Source organism: Trachinotus anak, unplaced genomic scaffold, assembly GCF_046630095.1.
Source record: "Trachinotus anak isolate AG129_WGS33_773 ecotype Australia unplaced genomic scaffold, CSIRO_AGI_Tana_v1 ptg000018l, whole genome shotgun sequence".
Lineage (NCBI taxonomy): Eukaryota > Metazoa > Chordata > Actinopteri > Carangiformes > Carangidae > Trachinotus > Trachinotus anak.
In genome coordinates, this window is record NW_027273869.1 from 12,512,920 (window position 1) to 12,539,609 (window position 26,690).

Sequence of the window (26,690 nt, forward strand, 5' to 3'; positions counted from 1 at the left end):
AATGGAAATAATGTCACCAGCAAAACCACTGTCGAAGATAGAAGGGGAGGAATATGTAGTAAATTGGGGAAAAAAGGGTTAAGTTGTCAGATACTAGTGAGAATTGGGAAGATGAACTTAAGGGGATTCCCTTGCCGACATGAGAATCGGTTTCAGGTTTGGTACACATGTGATCACTTAAACAGTCATCTGACAACCCACCTAAAAATCCCTGGCAACTGTTGACTGGGGACGGGAATTTCAGTCTGTGTCACAGAGCTGTTAAAATACTCACTTGACAGTGCCTGTAATTCTGAGTTAGTTGTATCATATCTTGCTAAATGAAATTCAGTATGTGGTTAATGCCTGGTTGCCTTTTTTTTTTTTTTTTTTTTTTTTTTAAATATAGTGTATCACAGTTATTACTGGTACTATTTAATGAACTGTGAGCTTGAAGATTGGAAAACGTTATGGTGTAAAGGAAGAAAGCACAACCAGCACACCGAGGCAGTGTGTAGATATTTATCTCATGAGATGGCAGGAACACTAAAGGTATTAAAGTTTTGTTTGACAACTGGACAAATTGATGATTTAATTCTTCCTGAAGTGCTTGTAGACCACATAGAGAAATCTGCTCCCTCTGCCTGAAATAATCAAAATTCAGCTGCAGTCTCCACCGTCACTGGTCTGTTTTGGCAGCATTTATGGTCACTTGAGATGGAGAATTGTCTCAGCCCCAGATGAACAATGTACCTTACTCCCTGTGCTGTTGTCACTGCACAGACTCATTATTCAAATGTGGTGTTGTGGTTTGTATTGTACCCTTAGGCTTTGTGTGTGTGTGTGTGTCTTTCTGTCCATAAACTGACCCTACTGATCCTTTTCCCTATTAAGATGCTGCTATTCCCAGCGCAGCTTCCCTTCCGCCGTCAGTAGCTCCACTCTTTAATAGTCTCAGTCCTTTGCACCCTCACCCCCGACCCCCACCCACCCCCATCTGCCTGTCAGTAGCAGTTTCACACAGTCACTCTTCCCTGGCCCCCAATTCTGCTCCATCTCCTCTCTGCCACACACACAACAGCTCCATCCAGTCTGTACAGCCACCCACACACAGTCAGTCGGCATGAATAGAGCTGAAAAACTGTCAGGCATCATCAAATGTGCGAAGGCCCTTTTGAATATATGACTGTGCCTTGAATGTGGAGGCATTTGAATGGGTGGCTGCAGAATGCTCTCCGTGCACATGGATGAATGGGTCTCAGGCCAGCCAGACATGTAATGTGTCAGAGAGATGACTCTATAACAGGACAGTAGTATGCATACACACCTGTGAGTCTAAAGCTGATTCAACCTCTGCAGTCATTCAGTCATTGTATTAAAAAAAAAAAAACGGCTGAAGTTTACAGGATTAGCTGTGACCTCTGTTCTCACATTCTCTGGCATGCCTGAAAGCGGTGAAAATGTTTGACATGCCCACAGAAAGTGTGTCATTGTTGTCCAGTGTTGTCGCCTCCACAGTGTCCTGTCAGAAATGCTGATTCCTTTTGGGGATTGTGTTTTTAGAGGCCCAGTGACCACTTCACTGACTTTTACTTTTTGAGACCAGCCCTCCTCCGGTGAACTAAATGTGCACATGCACTTGCATCCATCTGTGTTCAGATTATACATAACTGTCTTTTTGTAATGTGAACACATGTTGTTTTTTTTTTTTTTGCAGTCTTAACATTAAATTCCACAATAGATTTAAAGTTAAAATCTTACAAATGAAATGCTTTTCTCCTCTGTTTCCCTCCCCAGGTCTAAGTGGACAGCCTGCAGACATCGAGAAGCGGAAAACAGTGTTTGGGCAAAATTTTATACCACCCAAAAAGCCCAAAACTTTCTTACAGTTAGTGTGGGAGGCGCTACAGGATGTCACACTGATTATCCTAGAAGTGGCAGCCATAGTTTCACTAGGCCTTTCTTTTTATAAACCTCCAGATGCCAAAAGAGAAAGTAAGCACTTCATTACTATTTCCCAAACTTGGTATTGAGACATGTAACTGTTAATGGATATTAGTCTATTTATGTTTTGGGATCATTTGAATAGTTTGTTCCTAGATAAAATATTTTATGTTACAACAAAATCCTTCGTTTATTTTGTCAGTTTATTTCATGCTAAAATCAAATGAAATGCCCTTTTCTCTTACACTGTGTTTATTTCTCTCAGTGAGTGCATTCCAGTGTGTCTGAATGATGGGATGATGTGTATTAAGATTTGCCCCTTGTCCCTTGGCAGACTGTGGAAGGGCTGCTGGAGGTGTGGAGGATGAAAACGAGGCAGAAGCGGGCTGGATTGAGGGAGCTGCTATTCTTCTGTCAGTCATCTGCGTGGTGCTGGTGACGGCGTTCAATGACTGGAGTAAAGAGAAGCAGTTTAGGGGCCTCCAGAGCCGCATCGAGCAGGAGCAGAAATTCACTGTCGTCCGTGGAGGACAAGTTATCCAAATTCCTGTGGCTGAGATCGTGGTCGGCGACATTGCACAAGTAAAATATGGTAAGAGGAGAGTTACAGCTGTGTAACTGACGTCATTTAATTAAACATAATTAAATCTTTGAGGGATAAAATATAAATCTGTCAATTAAGAATGCTTAGGATGAATGTCATGTTTTCACAGTTCTGATTTTTTGTCCACTATAGTTCCTCCAAATTAAAGAAGAGTTTTGTCTGCGTGTGTTTCAGGTGACCTTTTGCCTGCCGACGGAGTCCTCATCCAAGGCAACGACCTGAAGATTGATGAGAGCTCGCTCACAGGGGAGTCAGACCATGTCAAGAAAACACAAGAAAAAGATCCGATGCTGTTATCAGGTAACATGAAGCCTCAGTTTTAATTTTGGAGGTCAACATGGAAATTGATCCTAACCATAATTAATTCTAGTTATTAAAATAAAAGCATCCCCATGACGCCTTTATTCATTTATTTTTTAGGTGATATTTAATCTGCTGTTCGGCATTATAGACTTCATTTTCTAGAATAAAGACATCCATCATACACCTATGAGAGACTGAGGCATACATTCATCAGTGAGGCTATTTGTGTGGCTATATTGTGGCCGGAAGAGACCTTCCCAGTTTAATGTTCTGACAAATGAACAGTGTGCCCCACTGTAGGCCAACTTCTTATGTTTTATTTATAAGCCTCAACACCGTGTTCAATATTTGATGTACACCAATAATCTTCATACAATATGAAAACAAAGATTTTGCTTAAATCAGCTGAGAACAGTGGAAAACACTGTTCATTGTAGTACACAGCTCCTGCTCTGCTTTTAAGGATAAGTCTCTATGTTGTGATGTAAATTAGCACGGCTTCTGTGACAAGCTGGATTAGAATTGAAAGTGCTGCTCAGTGTAATCAATTATCAGCCATTCAACATTCCCAAGATGTGAACCTGTAACAGTCTGAGTTGCGCTGTGGAGACACTTCATGGTTCTGCTGTCAGACAGCTTTGTCTTCACTGCTCTGCTCAGTTCCCCAGAAGAAGTGTGTAGGGATTCAGGAGAAACACTTCTTGTTTAGTTCATCTGGCTCTCTATTGGCACGCCTCAAAGAGAGAGGAGTGTTCAGTGTGTGTGTATGTGTGTGTGTTGCTTTTAGATTCCCCTTAGCACAGGCTGTATTCCTTCTGCCATCATTCTCACGAATGAAAAGAAAGCATCCTCTAATTAACAAAGGCATGAGAGAACTCTGAAATGCTTTCTACTTCTGTCTGGCTTCTTCCATCTTTTTCCTCTGACTGTAGCTTGTTTTCTCCTCTGTTACTTGCGTTTTCTTTATAAATCAACAACATTTTCCTGTGCACTGAGAGGAATAGTGAGCCGGAGATATTAAACTGTGGAGAAACCCTCTGAGATTCCATTAATTCACCCAGACTGACAATTGGCTTCTGATTAAAGGCTGTTGATTAAAGGTTTGGAGGGTATTTGCATCTTTCTCTTTTTACTTGCAAGTGCGCCATTCCTTTTGTATTTATTGCCTGCATTTGAAAACCTGCATTTATTTTTCTTTCTTGTGTGTAGCTGAACATGCCACTTGAAAGCCTAGCTAAACCACCCTCTCAGAAAGCAAAGGAATCTAGCTCAACATTTAGTCTGAAGCAAAATGAAAAAGTCAAAGCAACAAATAAGTTAGAAATGTCATGGTCAAAGTCGAAGCTGAAACAGGGTATAGGAGATCTTGGAATCAAAAGTGAAACGACACGTATCAATTAGTCAGATTTCGTTCACAGCCTTTCCCTCCCTTATTGACTCACATTTTTATTTTTCCTCCTCTGTCTGAAGGCACCCATGTAATGGAAGGCTCAGGGAAAATGGTGGTCACTGCTGTCGGTGTCAACTCTCAAACTGGAATTATCTTCACTTTACTCGGGGGCGGTGAGGATGATGATGACGAAGAAGAGGAAAAGAAAAAGGAAAAGGAGGAGAAGAAGAAACAGAGAAAAAGTTGGTGTCCTCACTACGTATTTACCTTCCTATTGTGTGTGTGGCTCAGTGTAGTTGGTGGCAGAGTTACCTCCGCACTAAGAACACAGGTTGGACTATTTACACAAGTTAGGGTTTCCTCTTAGGGAGCATGCAGCAGCTACTTATGGACATAAATTCAGATTCTTTGCACTCATTTTTGTATGAAGGGAACATTTGTATGTCAAAATTACACCAGTGGTTTAATGCTTTGCAGGAATTGCAGGATTTTCACTGTGCCTTTTTTTTTTTAATCAATGAGAATTAACATAATTATATACATGTTATGCATGTTATGCATCTATCGTGGTTAATGGCACAGTAAGTGTGTATCGCCCATCTGGTATTTACTCAGCAGTACTCACTCCATGGTGTGTTTTTCCACAGACAAAAAGCAGGATGGATCTGTGGAAAATCGTAAGAAAGGTAAGTTGCCTCCACACACACACAAACCAACACACACACAGCCATATATAATTGTCTTACAGCTTAGAGCCTACCTTTACGCATTAGCCTCCCTCTCCATTTAACAGCACTGGATGTAGGTTAAGGCCTCTATCTGTTAATAATTGGCCACAGTAGTTTTATGCAAGTAATGAGGAGTTGCATATTTTAGCATGACCCCATGTCAGCATACACTTGGTACGGGATGTTCTTGCCTATCCATTGTACTGTCTGACCCTCCCTTCTGTCTCTCTCTCCTCTTTTCTCGTCCTTCCCTGGCACATTGCGCTTTGAGCAGCAGGTGCTACTGAATCCAGTTATAGCGATTAGTGATGAGGAGATTAAAGCCATGCAACAATTCTGGGGCCAGAACATCTGCTTTCCCACCCATCTCTCTCTCTGACTCTCCCTCAGGCCCCCACAATTTGATTTCTATTGACGGCCCAATCTGAACTATTCAGTGTCAAACCGTAAGACTTGCACTGGTGCAATTTCAGACTGACAACAATGATAATGAGGCTGTTTGGGGGGTAACACAGCCAGCTAGCCAGGCTTGTAGTCCTCATGGGACACCATGATCAGTAGTGCTTGGGTCTGTGGCCACAACCCTGGCGCTAGTCCCTGGTGCACAGATTCCCTCTGCCTGCCAGGAATCAACAGTAATCCTTTAGACTGAGATTACACAGGCCATGTAAGTGCAGAACAAGCCACAGTCCACAGCAGCTGCAGTGGCCCAATGATAATGCCCCTCCTCTCCCTGCTGCATACGTTCGCACACAGTGCCATGCTACAGTCCATAGAAAAGCAAGGCTGCAGAAATTACACAAGATACCCTCATAATGCATGGTAATAATATTAGCAGAAGTTAACTGAGAGATGGGGAAGATGTGTCAGTTTCCCTGTACCAGCAGCAGTAGCCTCAGTGCCCCGCAGAACTAATGATTTTATCGTGGTGAGTGACACGACAGAGACCAGCCCCTGCTGGCCTGCCGGCTGCCTCTCGTCCCTGCTTTGCCATTAGAGGCTTTGTGTCTCCAAGGTTACCTGGTAGATGTGGGCTTGGGATTCCTGTCAGTTCTGCAGGCGAGGAATGGGGGTCCTGAGGGACGTTGAAGAGGAGATGAATGAGATTTATGGGAATTTAACTGGCAACAACTACTGTGGTTGTGGTGCTGTCAAAGGAGGAGGGGGCTCCTCAGACAGATCCCAGTGCTGCTAGCTGGTTAACCTGTTCTTTAAATCTCTAGGTGGGAGGATGGTAATTACACTTTCAGATCATTCAGCTAATTACTGTGCAGTTAGATCACTGCAAACATAATAACAGTGACATTTCCTAAATTCCATGGATTTAAAAAAAAGCATGCTAAAAATTTGAGTGATATGACATCTCATCTTTTCATTTAATTATCTTGAAATACAGTGCTTCACTGTGTGATACTTGAATTATTCCCACAATCCAGTAGCCTCGTCATATTGCTCTGAATCAACTTGCTGTGACTTGTTACCTGTTAAATCAGATAATCAAATAACTTGGGGATACAGTCTAGTCTAAACCTGTTTTTGACGTACTTGTTTTCTGAACCACAACAACCACAACAGGTAACCTAGAAATGAATTCATATTTCTCGAATATTAAAGATGAAAAAACTTTATTCATACACTGATGTCAGGTTGAGAATATAGTTTTTAATCATGGACTTGCAAATGTAAGCAAATAGGCAAATCTAAATAGGCTTCACGTGTTGCCTGATTGAAGAATGCAGCTCTTGTTTCTTTGGATTATGCTGATTTGTTACAACTGCTAGACTAGATCAGAAATCATTTCTATTTCAGACTCAAGTCTGTTTGAATATTCACAGTCAGTGTTGTGTTGTATCAGTGTGTGTACATTAAATTTGTGTGCATCACTTGACACCAGCGGAATGTCAAAGCCGTACACTAGTGTAACTGTCAGGGCATTTCATTCAACAGCGATTTATTGTTCTCTTTGCTGCAGCTAAAGCACAGGATGGTGCTGCAATGGAAATGCAGCCTCTGAACAGTGATGAGGGAGCTGATGCAGAGGAGAAGAAGAAAGCCAACCTCCCAAAGAAGGAGAAGTCTGTCCTCCAAGGCAAACTGACCAAACTAGCTGTTCAGATTGGCAAAGCAGGTGAGTGGGACAAATTCAGCTAAAACTTAATGTAAATGTACGGTTTTATCCACTCATCAACATTAAAACTGTGATTTTATTATCTACATCTCCATCTTTCTATTTTCTATTCTCAGTAACATGTTGGTAAATGATACCCTTATGATTCCTTGACCATCCTCTTTCTTCTTTTTCTCCCTCTTTCTCTCCAGGACTGGTTATGTCAGCCATCACTGTTATTATCCTGGTGGTGCTGTTTGTAGTAGACACCTTCTGGATCCAGAATCTACCCTGGGACAAGGCTTGCACACCCATTTACATTCAGTTCTTTGTGAAATTCTTCATCATTGGCGTCACTGTTCTGGTGGTGGCTGTTCCTGAAGGCCTGCCGCTTGCTGTAACAATCTCCCTGGCATATTCCGTTAAGGTAAAGTCTCCTAGCCAAGTGACCTGTGCCCAGTGCTGACCAGCTTACACTTTAGCCTATTAAAACTAGCAGGCCAGGCTGTTAAGTCAAGGAGACTTGGCTAACTGATACCCTAAAGCCAAGCAATGATCCCCTCTGCTGAAGTTGTTAGCCAACAGAGGGTTTTATCCTATCAAGGAGCTATTATTTCAGTCCTATAACCTTTGCTCACATTTCTTTTTCCTACCAATTAAAATTCTGTCCAGCACAGAAAATGTATTATTGAATTTCTGCTTGTACATGCTGCTCTACAGTCGCCGTCTGTAATCATTTGATGCATCGTTTATCCTCCTACAGAAAATGATGAAAGACAACAACCTGGTGCGTCACTTGGACGCCTGTGAGACCATGGGCAATGCTACAGCTATCTGCTCGGACAAGACTGGTACCCTCACGATGAACCGCATGACCGTGGTGCAGGCCTACCTCGCTGATAAGCACAACAAGAAAGTCCCTGAGCCAGAGAACATCCCCTCATCCATTTTAGACATCTTGATTCTGGGCATCGCAGTAAACTGCGCTTACACCACCAAGATCATGGTAGGCTTGTGGAATGCTGTGTGTCTAAAATATACTGCGTATCACCCTGAATATTCCCTTGTTATGTATTTAGCTTTAGGAAATGACTGACTGTCTTGTCAATTCTCTTCAGCCTCCAGAGAAAGAAGGGGGCCTGCCACGGCAGGTGGGTAACAAGACCGAATGTGCCTTGCTTGGCTTTGCTACTGACCTGAAGCGTGACTACCAGGCTATCCGGAACGAGATCCCCGAGGAAAAATTATACAAAGTGTACACCTTCAACTCAGTCCGCAAGTCTATGAGCACTGTGTTGAAGATGGCAGATGGCAGCTACCGTATGTTCAGCAAAGGAGCCTCAGAAATTCTCTTAAAAAAGTGAGAACAGTTTCCATCTTTGTTTTTAATACTGCATGTTTTTTTTTTTTTGGTTTCATATGTTTGATTGTATGGTTGTTTTATCTTTGTCAGTGTTTTGTTTTTTTTTTTCCTTGGAATTTATAGTGATGAGACTTTTACTGACGTATGAAGTGTGATCAGTGCTGTCCACATAAATGATTTTACACAATGAAAGGTTATTCTGTAGGTTTTTTTTTTTTACTTGCTCCAGCTGGCCAGACTTCGCAGTAAATGATATGTGTAATGGCTTAAGCAGCTAAGAAGTTCAAGTGCGTCCCACCCAAGCCCCTTACTTTGCGACTTAAAAACAGGGGCTGAGAAAATGAGCCGGTAACAACTCTGTAAGCCTCTTAACCAAGCAGGCTTCTTTTTAACCCACAGATGGCTTAGTGTGACTTCTTACCACTGCAGCTCACCATTCAAATGCTTTGTCTTCTCCTCTTTACTCCTTCATCTCATCTAAACTATATTCTCTTTTCACAATTCTGTACCTGTCATCCTCATCCACATTTCTCCATCTCTCTTAATGCCTTCCTTCATCTGGATATTTTCCCCTCCTACACTCCTCCCTTCTGTCGGTCTTCTGTTCTCTACACTTACATCTATATCAATATATCCCCTTTTCCCCTCCCAGGTGCTATAAAATACTGACAGCTAATGGAGAGCCCAAGGTGTTTCGCCCACGGGACAGAGATGACATGGTTAAGAAAGTGATCGAGCCCATGGCCTCAGAGGGCCTCAGGACCATCTGCCTCGCATACAGAGATTTCCCGGTCTCTGAGGGTGAGCCTGACTGGGACAATGAAAATGACATCCTCACTGGACTGACCTGCATCTGCGTGGTGGGCATTGAAGACCCCGTGAGACCTGAGGTTAGCGGCCACACACAAAGGACACAAACAGAATCAGCTAATAATTGTTGACTTAATTGAACCCGTCAGAGAGAATTTGATTTCATAAACAAAATGGAGTCGGATTATTTCAGGGGAATCACTCATAATAGAAATACAGCTTGCTTGTGGTTACACTTATATCACTAATACATTTGAAAATAACAGTGCACATCTTCAGACAGTCTGTCCTGGAAGACATTCATGGTGTCGCACTCGGTTGTTCACGTGAAAAGTGACAGAAATAATTGTGTCAAGAATGAAAAAGAAACGCTAGAGAGAGCAGGTCAAACCTAGGCTCCTCTCTCCCCTCTCTAGTGTGGTTGACAATGTCAGATTATAGTTTTTGGGAAGTTACAATCCCCGAGATCCAATGCCAGACCGGGAGAGGGTCTGAAACTATCTGACTTCCCAACAAGCACTTCTGAAGAAACATACTGTAGAAGGAGAATGTGCGTCAGCCATTTTTAAACATGAGAAGTGGCTTCATGTTTGCACAAGCTTCAAATATTGAACCTATACACCAGCTGTGATATTCAAGCTTTTGAGAGAGTGCTTTCAGTTTGTTTAGCTTGAAACAAACTGCATGTTGTTTGGAAGGGGCTTTATGAGAGCAGTGAGACTCCACCATACAGCGTCTATATAAATCTAAACCTGAAAGCTGCGTAGAGCTGCCCAGTTAGATGTTTCAGTGCTCAGGGAGCTTTAATTCTGGTATCCCCAGTGACAGGCAAATGCAACACGCATTTCCTCCCTCATTGTGTTTCCTGTTTCCTCCAGGTCCCAGACGCTATCAGGAAATGCCAACGTGCTGGCATCACAGTGCGCATGGTGACTGGGGACAACATCAATACAGCTCGAGCCATCGCCACCAAGTGTGGCATCCTACAGCCTGGAGATGACTTCCTCTGCCTCGAGGGCAAGGAGTTCAACCGAAGGATACGCAATGAAAAAGGAGAGGTGGGCCACAGTAAAATACTGTACCTCAGAGACTGTTGCAGATGTACTGTTGGGATTCTATTAGGTTTTGTCTCATGTTTCTAGATTGAACAAGAACGCATTGACAAGATCTGGCCCAAACTACGAGTACTGGCTCGCTCTTCACCCACAGACAAACACACCTTAGTGAAAGGTAGTTTTGTTTTTCTGGTTTGTGTGAAAAATGTTTTGTTGTCACTATTTTGTTTGTGTGTTGTTCTTCAGGGGTTCCATTTTAAATACTCATGTTTTACTATTCTAGGTATTATTGACAGCACCGTGGTAGAACAGAGACAAGTAGTGGCAGTGACAGGAGATGGTACAAATGACGGTCCTGCCTTGAAGAAAGCAGACGTTGGTTTTGCCATGGTGAGTTTTCTCTGTTTACAGGTCTAATGCTTCAGATATCACAGCTCATTTCATACATGCAACACCCTGCTCCAGTCAGTCATCCATGGTATCAAATTCAATCCAATCCATGGTAACTTGGTACTCAGCGAGACGCAAGCCAGAACTTTATTTGCTAACTGGGCCACAGCGATTCTTAGAAATAATGGTCATGCAGAAGAGTAACAACGTTAAATATGTTGTGACTAGATCCAGACAGATCCTTGATCATCATCTTTTTGTCTCCAGGGTATTGCTGGCACAGATGTAGCCAAGGAAGCATCTGACATCATTCTGACTGACGACAACTTTTCCAGCATTGTCAAAGCCGTCATGTGGGGACGCAACGTCTACGACAGCATCTCCAAGTTCCTCCAGTTTCAGCTAACTGTCAATGTGGTGGCTGTCATCGTAGCATTTACAGGAGCCTGCATCACACAGGTTGGCACCAACAGAGTCTGTTAGGTGTTAGCAACAGCAGACTCGAATAACTATAAATGTATCTCAGTCACTGGATTTTTTTTCCAGCAATAAAATCTGAGAGGAAACACAGGGTCTGATATCATTTTGAAATATGTGCTGTGCACCTTTAAACTCTGTTTCTAAAGAGACCCCATTCATTGAATTTCCTCATGCATTAGAAATTATAAGTACATGAAATTCCCTAATGTCTTTTGTAGCTGACAAATTATGTTCTGCAGCCTAATGAAATGATTTAAGTGTCTCAAATAAAGTACTGCAGATTTATTTGAAGTATTCAATATATTTCTCAGCCTTAATTGTCTTCAAAAAAAAAAATCCCGTCCTCTCTAATTGATGCTCTAAATTTCCATGATAGGAGTGAGATTATGAAAATGTAACTGAATTTGCTGTCTCTCGACCACCAGGACTCTCCACTGAAAGCGGTACAGATGTTATGGGTCAACTTGATCATGGACACCTTTGCGTCACTCGCTCTGGCCACAGAGCCCCCCACAGAAGCCCTGCTGCTAAGGAAGCCATATGGCCGCAACAAGCCTCTAATCTCCCGCACTATGATGAAGAACATCCTCGGTCAGGGAGTGTACCAGCTAATCATCATCTTTTCTCTGCTCTTTGCCGGTAAGAAGCTGTAATAGGCATAGTTCTCCATGTACTTGGAGCTAGTGGACTTGCTGTGTTTTTTCGTGGGTGAATGTATCCGTTAAGTTGAACAAATTCTCTCTGACTATTTCTGTAGGTGAGAAACTATTTGATATTGACAGCGGCAGGAACGCACCCCTCCACGCTCCACCTTCTGAACACTACACCATTGTCTTCAATACCTTTGTAATGATGCAGCTTTTCAACGAGATCAATGCCCGCAAGATCCACGGTGAAAGGAATGTCTTTGAAGGCATCTTCAACAACCTTATCTTCTGTAGTATTGTCTTTGGTACCTTCATTATCCAGGTAAAGTAGACCGGAGATTTCTGCTAAGTTGCAAGGTTTTTTCTGTGAATGTGCTGTTGACACACACATGAAAAGAGATTATCAGTCCCACAAGGCTTCAACCTGTAAATGTCAAATCGTAAAGTTTGCTCTCTAATTAATTTCACCTCTCTTCCTGCTCCTCTAGATTGTCATCGTGCAGTTTGGAGGGAAGCCATTCAGCTGCGTCGCTCTGTCCATCGACCAGTGGCTGTGGTGCACTTTCTTAGGCTTTGGCTCGCTGCTATGGGGACAGGTATGATGAGACAATACAGCTGAGCTCTACCTTCAGTTGGCCAGTTGGAAAAATGTGGGATAACACTGCCCCCTTGTGTTGGACCTGGCATAGTGGCTGTCTGAAGGTGGTAAACGGGTGTCAGAGTGTGCTGTGAAGGGATAGGTGCTCTTCCAGACTAAAGCTGATTTAAATCAATTTGGAACAAATCATATGGCGTAATTATAGTACATAGTTCATAGCTTTAGTCAAGCTTACATTTCATGTAGCCACCTGAATGTGTTGGTCACGATGTCAGTGTTTTGTTTTTTTTGTTTTTTTTTTACATAAACACAATCTTTGCCTTCTTTTTCCTTTGAACAAAACAAATATAAAAAACATATTTAATGATGCCCTTTTCTTTTAATTTTGAACAATTTGTAAAAGCTATGTCACTTTGCATAATTACCTATATTTAGAATGAACTAACGTGGAGTAGATTTTTGGAGTTTGTTTGCCATGTTGCAGTAAAAAATAATATTGTGTGTATAATTTTTGTGAGAGATTGAGGGTTAAGATTCCTCAGAGTTATAATGAATGAAGTAATTCTAGTTTGCTCTCTTGCCCACGCTCATCCTGCAGTGCAGTGCATAAAATATGTCACTATCCAGACACAGATTAACAGGGTTGCACCGAGTGCATGGAAGGTCAGGGTTAGCGTTAGCAGCTGGCAGGTTTAGAACTGAAAAAGTTGTCTGTGTTGTAGGAGGACCAAGATTATTGGTGCCAAACCAGAGATTGTCCAAAGGAAGGTTCTGCTGCGTTTTCCATTAACCAGCGTGCTGGCTCTCTGAGCACTGAGTTGTTTCTGTCCTTTACTTTTAAATAGGATGCAAATACAAAAACCATATTTCCCAAAGGTTATCAATTAAGTGTAACTTAGCTCTACTGGTTAAACTCAACCACTGTGACTTATGTTATTTGTATTTATTTTTAAGTTTTTGTATCCCCTACTCTGCGGTCCTAGTTGTACAGCTGCATCTAACAATTATTTGTTGTTATATTTTAATCTACAGATTAGTTCCACAGTTAATAGAATATTATGTATATTTTTTGGCTAATTGATTTATCTGTAATATACTGTAATTCAGTGTTATTATTGTGATGGAAACAAGTGAAGAGGAGGAGGAGGAAGCTTTTGGGAGAGGATTAAAGGTGATATGACTGATTATCACCAGATAGTTGATGAAATAGTTTTTTTTTAGAATTAGTTACAACATCATCATTATCAGTCATTATCTATTCAGTGTGTGACTTCACTGTAGATAGGTCTGGAGAATCTGAGCAAACCTGATGACGTCAAACTGTCTGTCTCCCATCAGCCCTTTGGCAGGGCGGCTAATTTTCAGGGTCACTGGCTGCTTAATGTGTGTGATGTACCCATCCTGCTGTAATGAAATGTCACTTTCCCCCGCTGAAGAGTGTCACATTATCAGCCAGCAGTGTTGCTGATGTAAATGGTGATGTCTTCCAGGTAATCTCTACAATACCCACCAGCCGCTTAAAATTCTTGAAAACAGCGGGCCACGGCACCCAGAAGGAGGAGATTCCAGACGAGGAGCTGGAGGAGCTGGAGGACATGGATGAGATCGACCATGCTGAACGGGAGCTTCGCCGAGGCCAGATCCTCTGGTTCCGAGGCCTCAATCGCATCCAGACTCAGGTAACAATCCACGGACCGTCCTGCGCACCACCGAACACTGCACCCAACACCAAGGGAATCAAAAGCCATAAACCCTTTAACTCTACTGCTCTTCCAGCTTAAAATCTATGTTTTGTTCTTTCTCTCGGCATTCTTTAAGAATGGCTTGTGCCCTAAAAACAGAAGCCCTTCCTCTAATTTTTCTGTTCTGCTTCTGAGCTAAAGCAGGTTCCTGTGCCTATTTCTGACTCAGTCTGAATCTATCTGCTAAAACACAACTAGTTTGAAGGTACTGATGAGAAGCAAGTGAATTGGATTGGATGGAAAGCGCGATAGAACAGCTGAATGTTCAAAGACTATTGGCATGGCTATAGCTATGAGTATGGAAGGATTCTGCAGAGAAAAGAGTGAAAGTGAGGTCAGATTTTGGAGTCAGAGCTCCCTCCGATCAGTGCCTTTAAACCCAACCGCCCCCTTTTTCCTCTTTCTTTAACTATAATGCCTAAATCCAATTTCCAAGTGACATTTTTTCTATGGTTACTGGTGCCTTTTCTTTATTTTTTCTCTCTTTTCTCTCTCCTCTGGCTGTGTTGTGTTTTATTTCCTCTGGGCTTTCTCCTGTCACGCTGTCTGATTCTTTGCAGATGGATGTAGTGAGTGCGTTCCAGAGTGGAACTTCCTTTCAGGGGGCTCTAAGGCGGCAGGCCTCCAACTCCAGCCAACAACAGCACGATGTAACCAATGTTTCTAGCCCTACACATGTAGCCTTTTCTACTACTACCACTACTGCCACTGCCGCCAACACCGCTTCTGCCACTGTGGGGTGTGAGTGCGTGTTCTCCTCTAGTGCATGAGACTTTTATTTCTTCTCTTCTTCTAACATCTTCCTCCTCCACTCTACTTCTCACCTAACGTTGACACTTTTACTCTCTCATGCTTCTCCTAATGTTCCCCTCTGTTTTTTTCCAAAAAAAAAAAAAATGACACCAAATATACCACATCTTCCATATTGCTTCGATAACACTGCTGTATATATATATATATATGTACCCTGTAACCAGGTCGCTTCTGGCGTCAAGGTGTTTTCTCTGTGTCATCATGTTTTCTGTTCTGCTTCTGCTTTGGTCTGAGAAATGGAAAGGTTTTACTGTTACCTCAGGGGGGGGGGGGGGGGGGGGGGGGTGATGTGCATTTAATATTTGACAAAAATTACATTCTGCATTGACAGTCACCAGGTTTGTCTGCAGCTGCCTCAGTCTGCTCTGTGCCCCTGCAGCACCCATGGGTCTGTGTCGCAGCTCTCTAGCCCCTCTAGTTGCGTAAATGTTTTGAGTATATGCCCATGATCACGGCCTAAAACAATAGAGACAAACCATGACATGGACCTCTGTGAGAAAATCTATCCTGGTGTCAGTGGATGTCTTGTCACTCAGTGGTTAGACAATGACTTCTTCTTCTCTAGCTGTGAGTTTACTGTGAAAAACAGGGTGTGTTAAGAGAAGGGGGGTGGGGGTGGCAGGGAAGAGGCTTCAAAAACACCCTATAGCCGCAGTTAGTACGACACAGTTTGTCGGTGTGCTTGGATGCAAGGTTGTGCATAAGTTTGGAAGGTCTGGCAGCTTTCACACCATGCCAGCCGTCCGTTCAGCGTGGAAGATCGCTGTGTCGAGCAGATGCGGATCATTTCACAGTGGTATTTCCTCTTGACCGTGCCCTTACAAGGATTGTGTGTGTGCGTGTTGACGATGACTCTTTTTCTCTTTCAGATCTTCCCAGGCAAACCATCTGACCAGCAGTGGATTTTAAATGTCTAACAGATGTCACTAAAAACAGCTTAATGGAATAGATGACTGTGCTCTTGAATGTAAACATGTGGGACTTTTCCCAGACACATTAACAGCAGATCCAATGTTGTGTTCCCCCTGCATCTTGAACAATTATGCAATCTTACAGTAATATTAAGGTCTGCTGCAGGTGGGACTCCTCTCAGATCTGACGTTTATGGGCCAACGGGCACTTCCCTATTAAACTCTGAACTTTTCCTTTCAGGTACTCTTGGAAAGAGCTGGACCATCTTTCCTCGAAGTCTTTCTCTATGTGAATACTTGTTTGTTGGCAGAATGTGTCCAGCTGGCAATGTGTTGCCAAAGAGACCCTAAAAGAATGAATACCACTGACTCCCCACATATTCTTCTTTAGATTCTGTGAAATGTGTCATGGGCTATACTCAAAGGTTTACTACCATTGAACACAAGGTAGCGCCGCGCTCTGCATGGGTTCAAAGTCTCTGGTCTCGTTTGTGAGTTTTTTCTCTTTGTGCTGTTTTTGACATGTATACCAGCTTGTAGACATGCTTGGCTGCCGCAGCTTTTTTTGTTCTTACTCCACAAACATAAGCTGTAACTGACCACCCCTTTCTTTCTTTGTCTGTCTTTGTTCTTTCTGTCTCTATTCCTCTGCCTCTCTCTGTCTCTCTCTCTTTACTCTATCCTAAGCATGACCAACAACAGTAAACTCTTGTGTCCAACCTCTGTCCTTTTTCTCTCTCTGGATGTGTTCTTGTCTAAAGAACAGCATCTCTCTTGTCTCTTGGTTCCCTTTTGCATTTTGATTAATCAGACACAGGCCTCTACCAAGTGTTTTTGTGAATTACTACCACTGTACTTACAAACAAAAAAAAAGCCTACATTGCATCGAGTTTGACACTGGTTTGTACCCTCCCCTCAAGGGATTTACTACATGATTTTAAAGAATAGAGTCAATTGTCAGGTTTGTCTTCACTGGGTGCAAGTCAAGTTTTCTATCTCTCAGAAATGCTTTTATTTTAACCAACATTGTGATTTGCACTGGCTCCGTACAGGCCTACAGTCCAGTCTGCGAAACATTATTGAAACCGGATGCCTTTTAAATGCCTCAAGTCTATCTCATGCCTTTAGTTGTGTGCGTTAGCATGTGGCTTTGGCCTGTGCTTAAGGCGTTAAATCAGTGGCAGTCTGTACTCTAGAATAAATATATTGGCAGGATGGAGGGTGACTTGGAGAAACAGGAAGTGACACTGAATTAGAATAGACTTTGACAGTGGCTTTGAGGCTAAAGTAGTCTAGAAAATGGGTAAGGACAGCCCACTGTAAACTGGTTCCACAAGCTGTAATTTGACTACTAGAAATAACTGCACACTTGCACGTGTCTCTGAGAGTTCCCCCCCTCACTGGTAATTTTTTGCCCCTAAAACTCACCTATTATTGACTCAGTAAAACCTGCGTCCCGGGTTTTCTATCTGTGGTGTTACCTCCAGGTGTGAAAATGAAAAACACGTGTATCATTACTGAATGTGACTAAACATGTGCCTTTCCCGCTCCCTGTCCCTTCTCCCTCCCTCCAGATCCGGGTGGTGAATGCATTCCGCAGCTCCATCTCCCTCTATGAGGGGCTGGAGAAGCCCGAGTCGCGAACATCGATCCACAACTTCATGACCCACCCCGAATTTCGGATAGAGGACTCTGAGCCCCATATTCCCCTCATAGACGACACCGACGCAGAGGACGACGCTCCCACCAAGCGCAACTCCGCCAGCCCCCGCAACGCCACGCCCACGCCGCCCTCACCCTCACCTTCGCCCGCTACCACCGCCGCCCCCACCACGCCGGTGTCCCCCTCCACAAACCAGAACAATAACGCTGTGGAGAGCAGTAACCATCTCCTCCTAGAGGCTCCCAAATCAGGAACCCCCTCGGCCCCAGGGAGCCCCCTACACAGCCTGGAGACCTCCCTTTGATCTGACCCCCCCCTACTCCCACCCCTGCTCCACATGTCACCATCACTTTTCTACCCACCACCAAGGAGCTCAGCTCAGACAAAACGAGTGAACACTTGGAGAAGAGAGATGAAGGGCTAGAAGGAGAGCGGAGTCACGTGTGAGCTTGGCTTGGGCTGGACTAAAAGAACAGCAAACATTCAGAGGAATGTACGGCTTGGTGTGGATGCTTTGGTCTTCTTTTATTTTTGGTTCTTATTAATACCCCACTGCAACACAAGGACTCCACCCCTCCCTCCTTGGTAACTTTTGTTTTTCTCGGTAAACAAGGGGTGATTATAAACTCAGATTGAAAGTGACCTGTTTTTATTATTCTATTCTATTATTATTATTATTAATATTATTTGAATTGAGAAGGGGAGGTCTTCCTCCTGGCTTGAAGATCGATGAAAGAACCTTTAGCTTCTCTTTTATCTGAATGGTGTTGTATATTTATCTCTTTGGCCCTTGCTCATTCAAAACTTATTTCTGCTCCATTGGCTGTTAATATTTTGAGTTATTTATGTTTTTGGAAAAAGCAGGTCTGTTTACAAAGTTTGTAGATACTTTTTTTCTGTTTGTAGGCAAAAGAGCTTCCTGATGTATGATGCAGAAAACTGGGACAGAAAAAAAAAAAATGAATGAGAGGATTATTTCAGATACTGCTGTATTTTCAGGAAAAAGGGTGTTTCTATTGAAACTTAACTATTTTTGCCTGCAAGTTTTATTTGTTATATATTTGTAGATAAATATAGAACCTTCTAGCCAAACCGATAAACACTAAGGCTTGTATAGAAAAGAGGTCCACTGGGCGAGGTGTTTTTCACGAGACGGGACGGGAAAGACAATTAGGGCCTCTGTTCACGTTGCTATAAATATTTACTTCTTCCATTTCTTCAATAGTTTTCATGTGCACAAAACCTTCTGGAGTTCTGGATTCTCTTTTCATTCAGTATGTTGTGTTCGAGGATTTCCACATGTTGAAAGGTTCACTCATTAAAGGGATTTTAGAAAAAAAAAACCATCTGGGCCCGTATTTAGCAAGCATCTCAGAACGACGCCTAGAATCCTGCTGAGAGTCGGACTAGGAAACAAAGTCTTACCTCAGTCGGACACGAGGTCCTTATGAAGCCTCCTACGGTCACTTTCAGCAGGAAGTAGAAGTTTTCCTTTTAGATTTTTACAAGTTGTTGTTGTTGTTGTTATTAGTTACATTCAGAAGAGGCTAATGTAGATCAGTTGCAGGGAAAAGAAAACAGCTTCACTTGTGGGTGTATGATGAGCTAATTTATGCACGTTAAGGCTAAAAATTTGTTTTTGCCAAAACTCAAAAGCATTAAAAATGACTTGCAGTCATCAGCGTTTTTTAACAACCAGCTGTGCTGTATTTTGAGCTATTCAACCAGTGCGCCTATTTATTTTTGAATAAGAACTTCATATAGACTAAATGTGAATGTGCCTTGGCTACAATAATAACTTAGATGATGCTTATTCCCATCATTCGCCACCTTCAGGAAACTCCTCACAGTTAAAATACTGTCACTGTCTCCAGCTAAAAGTAGAACCAAATAAGCCTCATTCTTCAAATTTTGGGATTGTTAGGACTGATTTCTTCTGTCTGGATGCTTGATAAATATGGATCCTGGTCATCTTTTTTTTTTTTTTTTTTTTTTTAAATTGGTGCATTTTATTTTTATTTTCCTCAGCAAAACATTAGCCCCCCTGCCAATGTATAATACCGACATTTGTTTACTCAGGCATAGAAAAGGGTATTTAATTTAAAAGAAATCTATAAAGAAAAAACCTTTTAACTTCAGACTTTGTGTATTTAGATAGTAAAACATTGTCTTGGTCAAAAAGCAAGTGAATTATTTTCATATTTCAAACTTAGTTTTACTCCTCCGAGTTCTGGCTTGTTGACCTTTTAAAAATCAAAAACTAAGGAAAAAAAAAAGAGCTTTTTTTTTTTTTCTTCAGCCCTGTCCATAAGACTCCTTTCATCTTGATTAAATGTTGCTGCATTTGATTTGTTTGTAAAATATTTTTGACACCTGATGTACTGGAAACGCTAAAGAATTGGACATGTGCATTTTTCAAGAATAAAGACTAGGCATACACTGGTATCTATCTGCACAGGGTACTTTATTTCATAGCGTTCCTTGGGGGAAAAAAAATAATTTTGATACAAATCATGATTTAAAAAAAAAAAATGTACCTTTGTATTTTTATGACAATAATGATGATACCTTTCATCGTACTAAAACGATTTTGGATGATTTGACACCAATCACATTATATGGGGAAGGTTTTGGCCACTAAAATGTGTGTTGTTCTGGAATATTCATCTCAGGGTGCAAATGGTGTGAAAGAGAACAGGCCTCTTTTAGTTTGTTACTTAATTAAATGTTTGGGACGGTGCTTGTCAACCACGCAGGATGTCTCCGGCAGCAGGCTGCAGATTCTTCCTGCAGCCTTCTGGTGGCCTTCTCCTGAAGGGCCGTGGACAGGGGAAGGAGGTGAAAATGTTAAATCACAACGTTCTCTGAGGAAATAAGTTTGTTTTCCTTGTTTTACAGATGACAAAATAGCAGCTAGGATTGCATACAAAGTGAGAAATTGAAAAGACAAGCGGAATCCATATGAGGAGTTTGTTCTGTAGCTTCTTCCTGTAATGGGAATGAATGTTTTTCCATCTGTTTTATGGATTATTATTTTTTTATCTTTTAACATTTGGAAATAAAAGTACTTCATGTCTGTTTATCTTGAGCATTTTAAATGGATATCGTGATTGGATTTACATTTGAAACTTGTCGAGTAATGTGTATGGTTTTTAAAAATAAAAAATGTATTTAGCCTAACTGCAGGGCTATGTTTTTCATTTATCATGCAGTATTTATGGGATGTTGTTACTGTGGATGTTGTAGAGATGAAAATCCTTTATTTCTACAGTGAACAAGCGAACATTTTCGCAGGAAAGGTGATTTTCTCCCAAGAATGTGCATAACTTTACAATTTCCAGATAATGTAACAGCTAAAGAACAGAGGAGGTTAAATAAACTAAAAACTGACAGTCTAACTCCCATTACCTGTTTGTTTAAGGGTATGAATAAGAGTGAGGTGTTTTTTGTTATATTTTTGTTCAGTGGTGATTTGGAAATTTCCTTATTTCCTCTGCAATCTGTCAAAGATTCAGATGATGTGGCTGCAAAATTTAACAGACCCTTTTAGTGCAACTTAACTCAGGGCACTTTCTCCACAATATCTTTTCCTCTCGGACTCGTTTGTCCTCTGGGAGCGATGGCTGATCCCCGTAACTACTGTCTTTGTGGCCAATGGAAATAATGTGTTATGATTCATATTTATCACTTTTTCAGAGCAGCGTCAGGCTCAGTGTAGCAGTTTGGTTCATCCGTCAGGCGCATACAGACTGTAACTGCATCTGCGCAGGCTGCCAGTGACTCTTACACAATGGACGCTTTGTTGGAAATGTTTTCCACAGCTGTCTCTCCTCCAACAAGGCCACCTCTTCTGTGCAGGGGTGACGCAGGTAAAGCAGGAGCTTGTTTACAGTAGATCAGCAATTCAGCAAGTGGGAAGGCTTAGTTTCTGTGTGTTTATTTTGCCATATGTGAACTTATATACATGTCAACTACTTTGTTTAATCTTTTTTTTGTGTGTGTTTTGTTTTTGGGGGAGATATGCACTTTATTTATTTATTTTTTTAACAAACATAACAGAATATCAACTCAAATTTAAAAATCAAAAGTGCAATAAATGTATTGTGTTTGTTGAGGAGTAAAAAGCCAAGAACAGACCTATAAATGCTGTATATAAAAACTGCAGGTACCTGGAGCTAACGATTGTTTTCAGTATTGATTCATCTGCAGATTATTTTTTGGATTATTCAGTTAATCACTTGGTCTATAAAATGTCAGGAAGAAAAGCGAGAATGCCCATCATGCTTTTGCAGAGCCAAAGGAACGTGTTGCTTGTGTGTTATCTGAAAAACCAAACAAAAAACAATAACAAAAAAAAAAAAAAAGTACTCTCATAGAGGACTGAGAAATCCAGCAAATATTCCCATGTGAATAGGTTTGACTTCAGACTATCATCAGTGTCTGTGCAAGCGTGATGAAGAAATATGCAAAACTGGTAAAAGTTATTACAAAAAAAAATTACAATTAAAAAATGACTATGCAAATGGAATAAAATGAGTAAATAAATAAAAACTAAACTAAAAGGGGGGGGGGGGGTTACTGCTCATCCACACCAGCAGAGAGCAGTAAACCTCTCTTCTTTCAGCACTTCAAACCTGTCAGCTCGTCAAAGATTGTGTATTGGTGTGATGTACCACTCCACCCCGGCGTCCCAACAACCACAGCCGACCACGTCGCTGAAGAGTTACCGGTGTGGTCTGGGAAGGGAAGCGGGGAGGTGAACTTTGACCTCAGCGTCTCCTGTCGATGACGGGATTTGAGGAAAACGCTCGTGGAACCTCGGAAGCAGGAACTGGAGTGAGACGTCCCGCAGCGTTCCCTCCTCTCCGCAGCCCGCAGGAATTTGTCCTGCGGTAATGGATCCTGAGCGCGGGGCCGAGGTCTGCTGAACACAGGTGGCTCCTTTTCCGTGAGTACTGCGGTCTCATTCCCGGCTGTGATCCCTCCCTTCCACGCATGATCCCTTCACCTGCCCCCCCCCCCCCCCACCACCCCTCTTAACGTGTCTTCTCCGTCTCCCAGAGGCAGGAATGCGACCCCCCCCACCGCCGAGCTCAAGATGAGGGAGTGGTGGATTCATGTGGGTCTGATCTGCGTCCCGCTGCTGGCCGTTTACCTGCACATCCCGCCCCCGCAGCTCTCACCTGCCCTGCACAAGTGGCACAGTGCCGGGGAGGTCTTCCGCTTCCGAGGCAGGAACATCTTCTACAGAGGCAAGAGTGCACCTGAGAGTCGCCCTCAGCCACAGGGACATTATGCACTGGAGAGTAAAATGTCTGCACAGGCTCCTAGTGTTGTAGGGCTGCTGATGGTGATTATTGATTGATCAGTGAACTTGTGGTTAATCATTTAATTTATACAAATAGTACCAAATGCCAGAAGGGGACTTTTAGTGACCCAGTCGTACATAATCTTTGTTTTTTCTGTTGCCATAATATCCCTACACACCTTTCCATCTGGAGTAAATGCACGATATTCCCACATGAACATATTTGCCTCTTAACTTAAAATGTGTGTATATTTTTATCAATGTTTTGTCTCTTTCCTCCTCCAACCAGACTCCTATGGTGCTCTGGGAAGCCCAGATGTTGTTATTCTGCTCCACGGCTTCCCCACCTCCAGCTTCGACTGGAACAAGGTTTCCACTGCACACGCTCAGTAGCTAAATCAGTACACTCAAGTTTTTACAACCTCTCAAACCATGTGTTTTTGTTTTTTTATCCCCCCCCCCCCCCTCACAGATCTGGGAGCCACTCACACAGCGCTTCCATCGAGTCATTGCACTGGACTTCCTCGGGTTCGGCTTCAGCGACAAGCCAGTGAGTAAAAAAACAGAGGAAAGAGAGTCTCCCCCTGAGGTTTTCCAACAGATATCTATTTCTTTATATAGATTAATCCACTAAAATGATTTTCTTATATTTCCTGCGCGATGCTCCGTTACTGGGCTCGTTCATAACTCATGTTCTCCTGTGCCCGGACCGCAGCGACCCCACAGGTACTCCATCTTTGAGCAGGCCAGTGTGGTGGAGGCCCTGGTGGCCCACCTGGGTCTGAGCAACCAGCGGGTCAACCTGGTGTCCCATGACTACGGAGACACTGTGGCCCTGGAGCTGCTCTACAGGTGTGTGTGTACCAGTGTATGTATCCGAATCGTCCAAAAAAAAAAAACAAAAAAAAAAACGAGTAAAATGATGAAATGTTAACACCCCTCTTCTTTCTGTGTTGTTTTTCTCTTGTCCTTCCAGGAGTGACCAGAATCGCACAGGTCACCTGACCTTGAACAGCCTGTGTCTTTCTAATGGAGGTACAGTGTGATGTGCTTTTTTTTGTTTTTGTTTTTTGGGTTGTGTTGTACTTTGCGGCAGGGATTTACTGTTGCGTAACAAGTCAAAATCATTTTATTGCACATCAGACTAAACACTGTCAGTCTGAGGGCGTGTGGAGTTCCTGTTGTCTGCTCTGTCACCTGAACACCTTTGATCATCATTTATTTATTAAATAAGCAAAAAAATGCCCAACATTTTCTGCGTCTATCCTCTAAATTGTGAGGGTTTTCTGCTTTTCTCTCTTTTATATCCCTGTCAATTGAACGTCTTTGGTTTTGGTCAGACTAAACAAGCAGTCTGAAGACTTCATTAAATCATTAGCTGCAGCCCCAGCGCTCGCACCATGTCTGATTATTCTGCTGTGAAGGACACAGGCAGTGCTGACACTTGTTTTTTCCAACAGGAATATTCCCAGAAACACACTACCCACGGCTGCTGCAGATGGTGAGTCACCTTTGTTTTCTTCCACCTACTTTTCAGCGCAGTCATGCACAGTGTGAGATTTTTAAGAAGTTGGTGAGAGTGAACAGGAGTCTTTTTTTTTTTTTTTTTTTTTTTTTTTTTTTTAATCCCGTCTCCAAAAGCTTCTGAAGGACTCCAGTTTTCTGGCTCCGCTCCTGACACGTCTCACCAACTATATGATCTTCCAGAGAGGGTAAGCAGAGCTGGAGGCTTGTTCCAGAGTGACAGAAACACGTGTCTGCACCAGAGCGTGAAGTTTGTTTCCTGTTCCTGTTCCCTGGCAGGATCGGGGAGGTGTTCGGACCGTACACGCAGCCCACTGATGCCGAGTTCTGGGACATGTGGACGGGCTTGCGCTACAATGACGGCAACCTAGTTTTGGACAGGTGTGTCACTTTGCGTTGCTTTCATTGCTGCCACCACCCCCCTCTCTCTGTGTGCACTCACTCCTGCGTCTGGCCTCTCTTTTTCAGTATTCTCCAGTACATCAACCAGAGATTGAAACACAGAGAGCGATGGGTGGGCGCACTCACTTCCACCTTCGTCCCGCGTGAGTTGCATCAGACATGTTGATGTGTGTGTGTGTGTGTGTGTGTGTGCGCGTGTGAAGAAATCAGAGGGTGGCTTTTGTGTTGGCCAAACATTTCCTTGAGGTGGATTGACCCAGCAGCCTCGGCCAGAGAGCCGCTGCTGCTAAGCTGCTTACGCTGTGAGGAGCGGCCTCATGGTCCATCTGTGATCCTGAGCTCAGGAGGGAAGGGGGTGGGGGGGTGGGGGGTGGAGGGGGTGGGTGTGTGTGCTATTGTCACAGACCTCACGAGAAATACAGCAAAAAAAGTATTAGCATTAGCACATTGTGCGTGTGCTGACATAAGCATTGAAGTCTCCGTCTTCTTCCATCTCCACCTTGTCTCGCAGTGCATATGATCTACGGACCCCTGGACCCAGTCAACCCCCATCCTCAGTTCATCCGTCTTTACCAGTGAGTGCCCCCCCCGCCTGATTCTTAAACCCTGTTCAGATGATCTGATCTGTAACACGCCTCCTGGCAGATCCTCCTGCAGCTCACTCATTGAATCTGAATGAGAAAAAAAATCGAACTCGCATAGATGTTTTTTATTCAGCTGATTTGAGTTCAGTCAGAAAATTGGAGTTCACATCTTTTGACTTTAGTTGCATTTACAAATGTAAGATGGCGTGTGTAAAAATTTGGCGCAAATATTCACTTGGACTCAAGGACAAACTGATTAGGTCTTGGTGGCGTAAGGTCAAGGTCACGGTGACCTTGCAACAGAGTAGAGTCAATTTTTCAGTTTTGTTTGAATGAAAACCAAAAAAGCTGCTTAGTCAGTGTTTAAGTGTCTGTAGAGCTTCACTCAAAAATAGTTTCCCGGTTTATATCCACCACAGTAAAATAGTTTCACTGGAATTAATGCAGAATCATGAAACATAATTTTTATCAAGTATTTTATTTTTATTTTTATTTTTTTTATCATTGTAAGTATTTTTTAACTTTTTGAGTAGAAATATGGACAGGAAATGAAAATTTACCAAAGATCCTAAGTAGGATTTGATTCAGAATCAGTCATGACCTTAAACCACCAAGCCACCAGGACAATCCACAGGGTCAATATGCCCTTCCTGCTCCTGATTTTCGGTCCAATCACAGCTTTGCCTTTTGTCGTTTTGTGCATTAATGATCTTGTTAATCTTTTTTAACTTGTCCCTGCAGGCAGCTGGTCCAGAGGTCGACAGTCACCATTTTAGACGAACACATCAGTCACTACCCTCAGCTGGAAGACCCCACTGGCTTCCTCAATGCATATTTCAATTTTATTCACTCTTTCTAATGGGAAATGCAACACCCACGTTCAACAGTGATGCTAAAACCTATTCAAGCTGCGTGTACCAAAGTGATAAATGATCACGAGGAAATTGTAAGCAGGAGAAACGCTGCGCTAATCTGAGATTTCATCACAACTGATGGGTTAGTTTACCAGCATCAATCCTTCAGATGTCAGGTGCTGTCACAGAAAACTAAAACAATCGATCAATTGTATGTAACGCAACTGACTAATCTGATGGTCAGTGTTCAATCATAAACCCTCTGAGGAAGCATGATACTCTAAGTTCGGTTTGGTTGTGTGACCTTTGAACTTATCTGTGGGATTCCTTGCTTTCTGTTGAGTCCAGCAATCAGCTGCATTCTGAATGAATTTTGATATGATTTTCTAAATGTCTCTCGATGTTAATGAAAAAAAATCAATGTCAATTTTCTTCAAATAAAAGTAGTTTTGTAAAAAAAAAAAAAAAAAGTCTTAATTTTTTGAGACAAA

At 42.5% G+C, this 26,690-nt stretch overlaps 2 protein-coding genes across 4 annotated transcripts in view; both read left to right on the plus strand.

The window, feature by feature from the left end:
- atp2b1a (ATPase plasma membrane Ca2+ transporting 1a) overlaps window positions 1–20,707 on the plus strand; it is a 37,060-nt gene extending 16,353 nt beyond the window's left edge. Inside the window, exons 3-22 of one of the 3 annotated variants that reach the window (XM_071502937.1) lie at window positions 1,777–1,974; window positions 2,258–2,515; window positions 2,702–2,827; window positions 4,301–4,462; window positions 4,868–4,906; window positions 6,921–7,076; window positions 7,268–7,482; window positions 7,819–8,061; window positions 8,174–8,415; window positions 9,071–9,308; window positions 10,107–10,286; window positions 10,371–10,458; window positions 10,567–10,673; window positions 10,941–11,132; window positions 11,579–11,792; window positions 11,911–12,122; window positions 12,289–12,396; window positions 13,889–14,077; window positions 14,701–14,790; window positions 17,439–20,707. In XM_071502937.1, coding sequence (XP_071359038.1) covers window positions 1,777–1,974; window positions 2,258–2,515; window positions 2,702–2,827; window positions 4,301–4,462; window positions 4,868–4,906; window positions 6,921–7,076; window positions 7,268–7,482; window positions 7,819–8,061; window positions 8,174–8,415; window positions 9,071–9,308; window positions 10,107–10,286; window positions 10,371–10,458; window positions 10,567–10,673; window positions 10,941–11,132; window positions 11,579–11,792; window positions 11,911–12,122; window positions 12,289–12,396; window positions 13,889–14,077; window positions 14,701–14,790; window positions 17,439–17,831 — 3,650 coding nt within the window. In that variant the 3' untranslated portion in view covers window positions 17,832–20,707. Of the gene's footprint in view, window positions 1–1,776; window positions 1,975–2,257; window positions 2,516–2,701; window positions 2,828–4,300; window positions 4,463–4,867; window positions 4,907–6,920; window positions 7,077–7,267; window positions 7,483–7,818; window positions 8,062–8,173; window positions 8,416–9,070; window positions 9,309–10,106; window positions 10,287–10,370; window positions 10,459–10,566; window positions 10,674–10,940; window positions 11,133–11,578; window positions 11,793–11,910; window positions 12,123–12,288; window positions 12,397–13,888; window positions 14,078–14,700; window positions 14,882–17,438 lie in introns of all 3 variants that reach the window. The other 2 variants (XM_071502939.1, XM_071502938.1) reach the window with 2 other exon arrangements.
- A 1,511-nt stretch (window positions 20,708–22,218) lies between these two features.
- On the plus strand, window positions 22,219–26,669 carry mest (mesoderm specific transcript). Its single transcript, XM_071502941.1, has 12 exons — window positions 22,219–22,475; window positions 22,589–22,779; window positions 23,125–23,204; window positions 23,308–23,385; window positions 23,551–23,687; window positions 23,812–23,870; window positions 24,296–24,336; window positions 24,477–24,547; window positions 24,639–24,740; window positions 24,828–24,904; window positions 25,273–25,336; window positions 26,087–26,669. The coding sequence occupies exons 2-12, from the start codon at window positions 22,626–22,628 to the stop codon at window positions 26,202–26,204; spliced, it is 981 nt and encodes a 326-aa protein (XP_071359042.1). The 5' UTR covers window positions 22,219–22,475; window positions 22,589–22,625; the 3' UTR covers window positions 26,205–26,669.
- The last annotated feature ends 21 nt before the right edge of the window (window positions 26,670–26,690 follow it).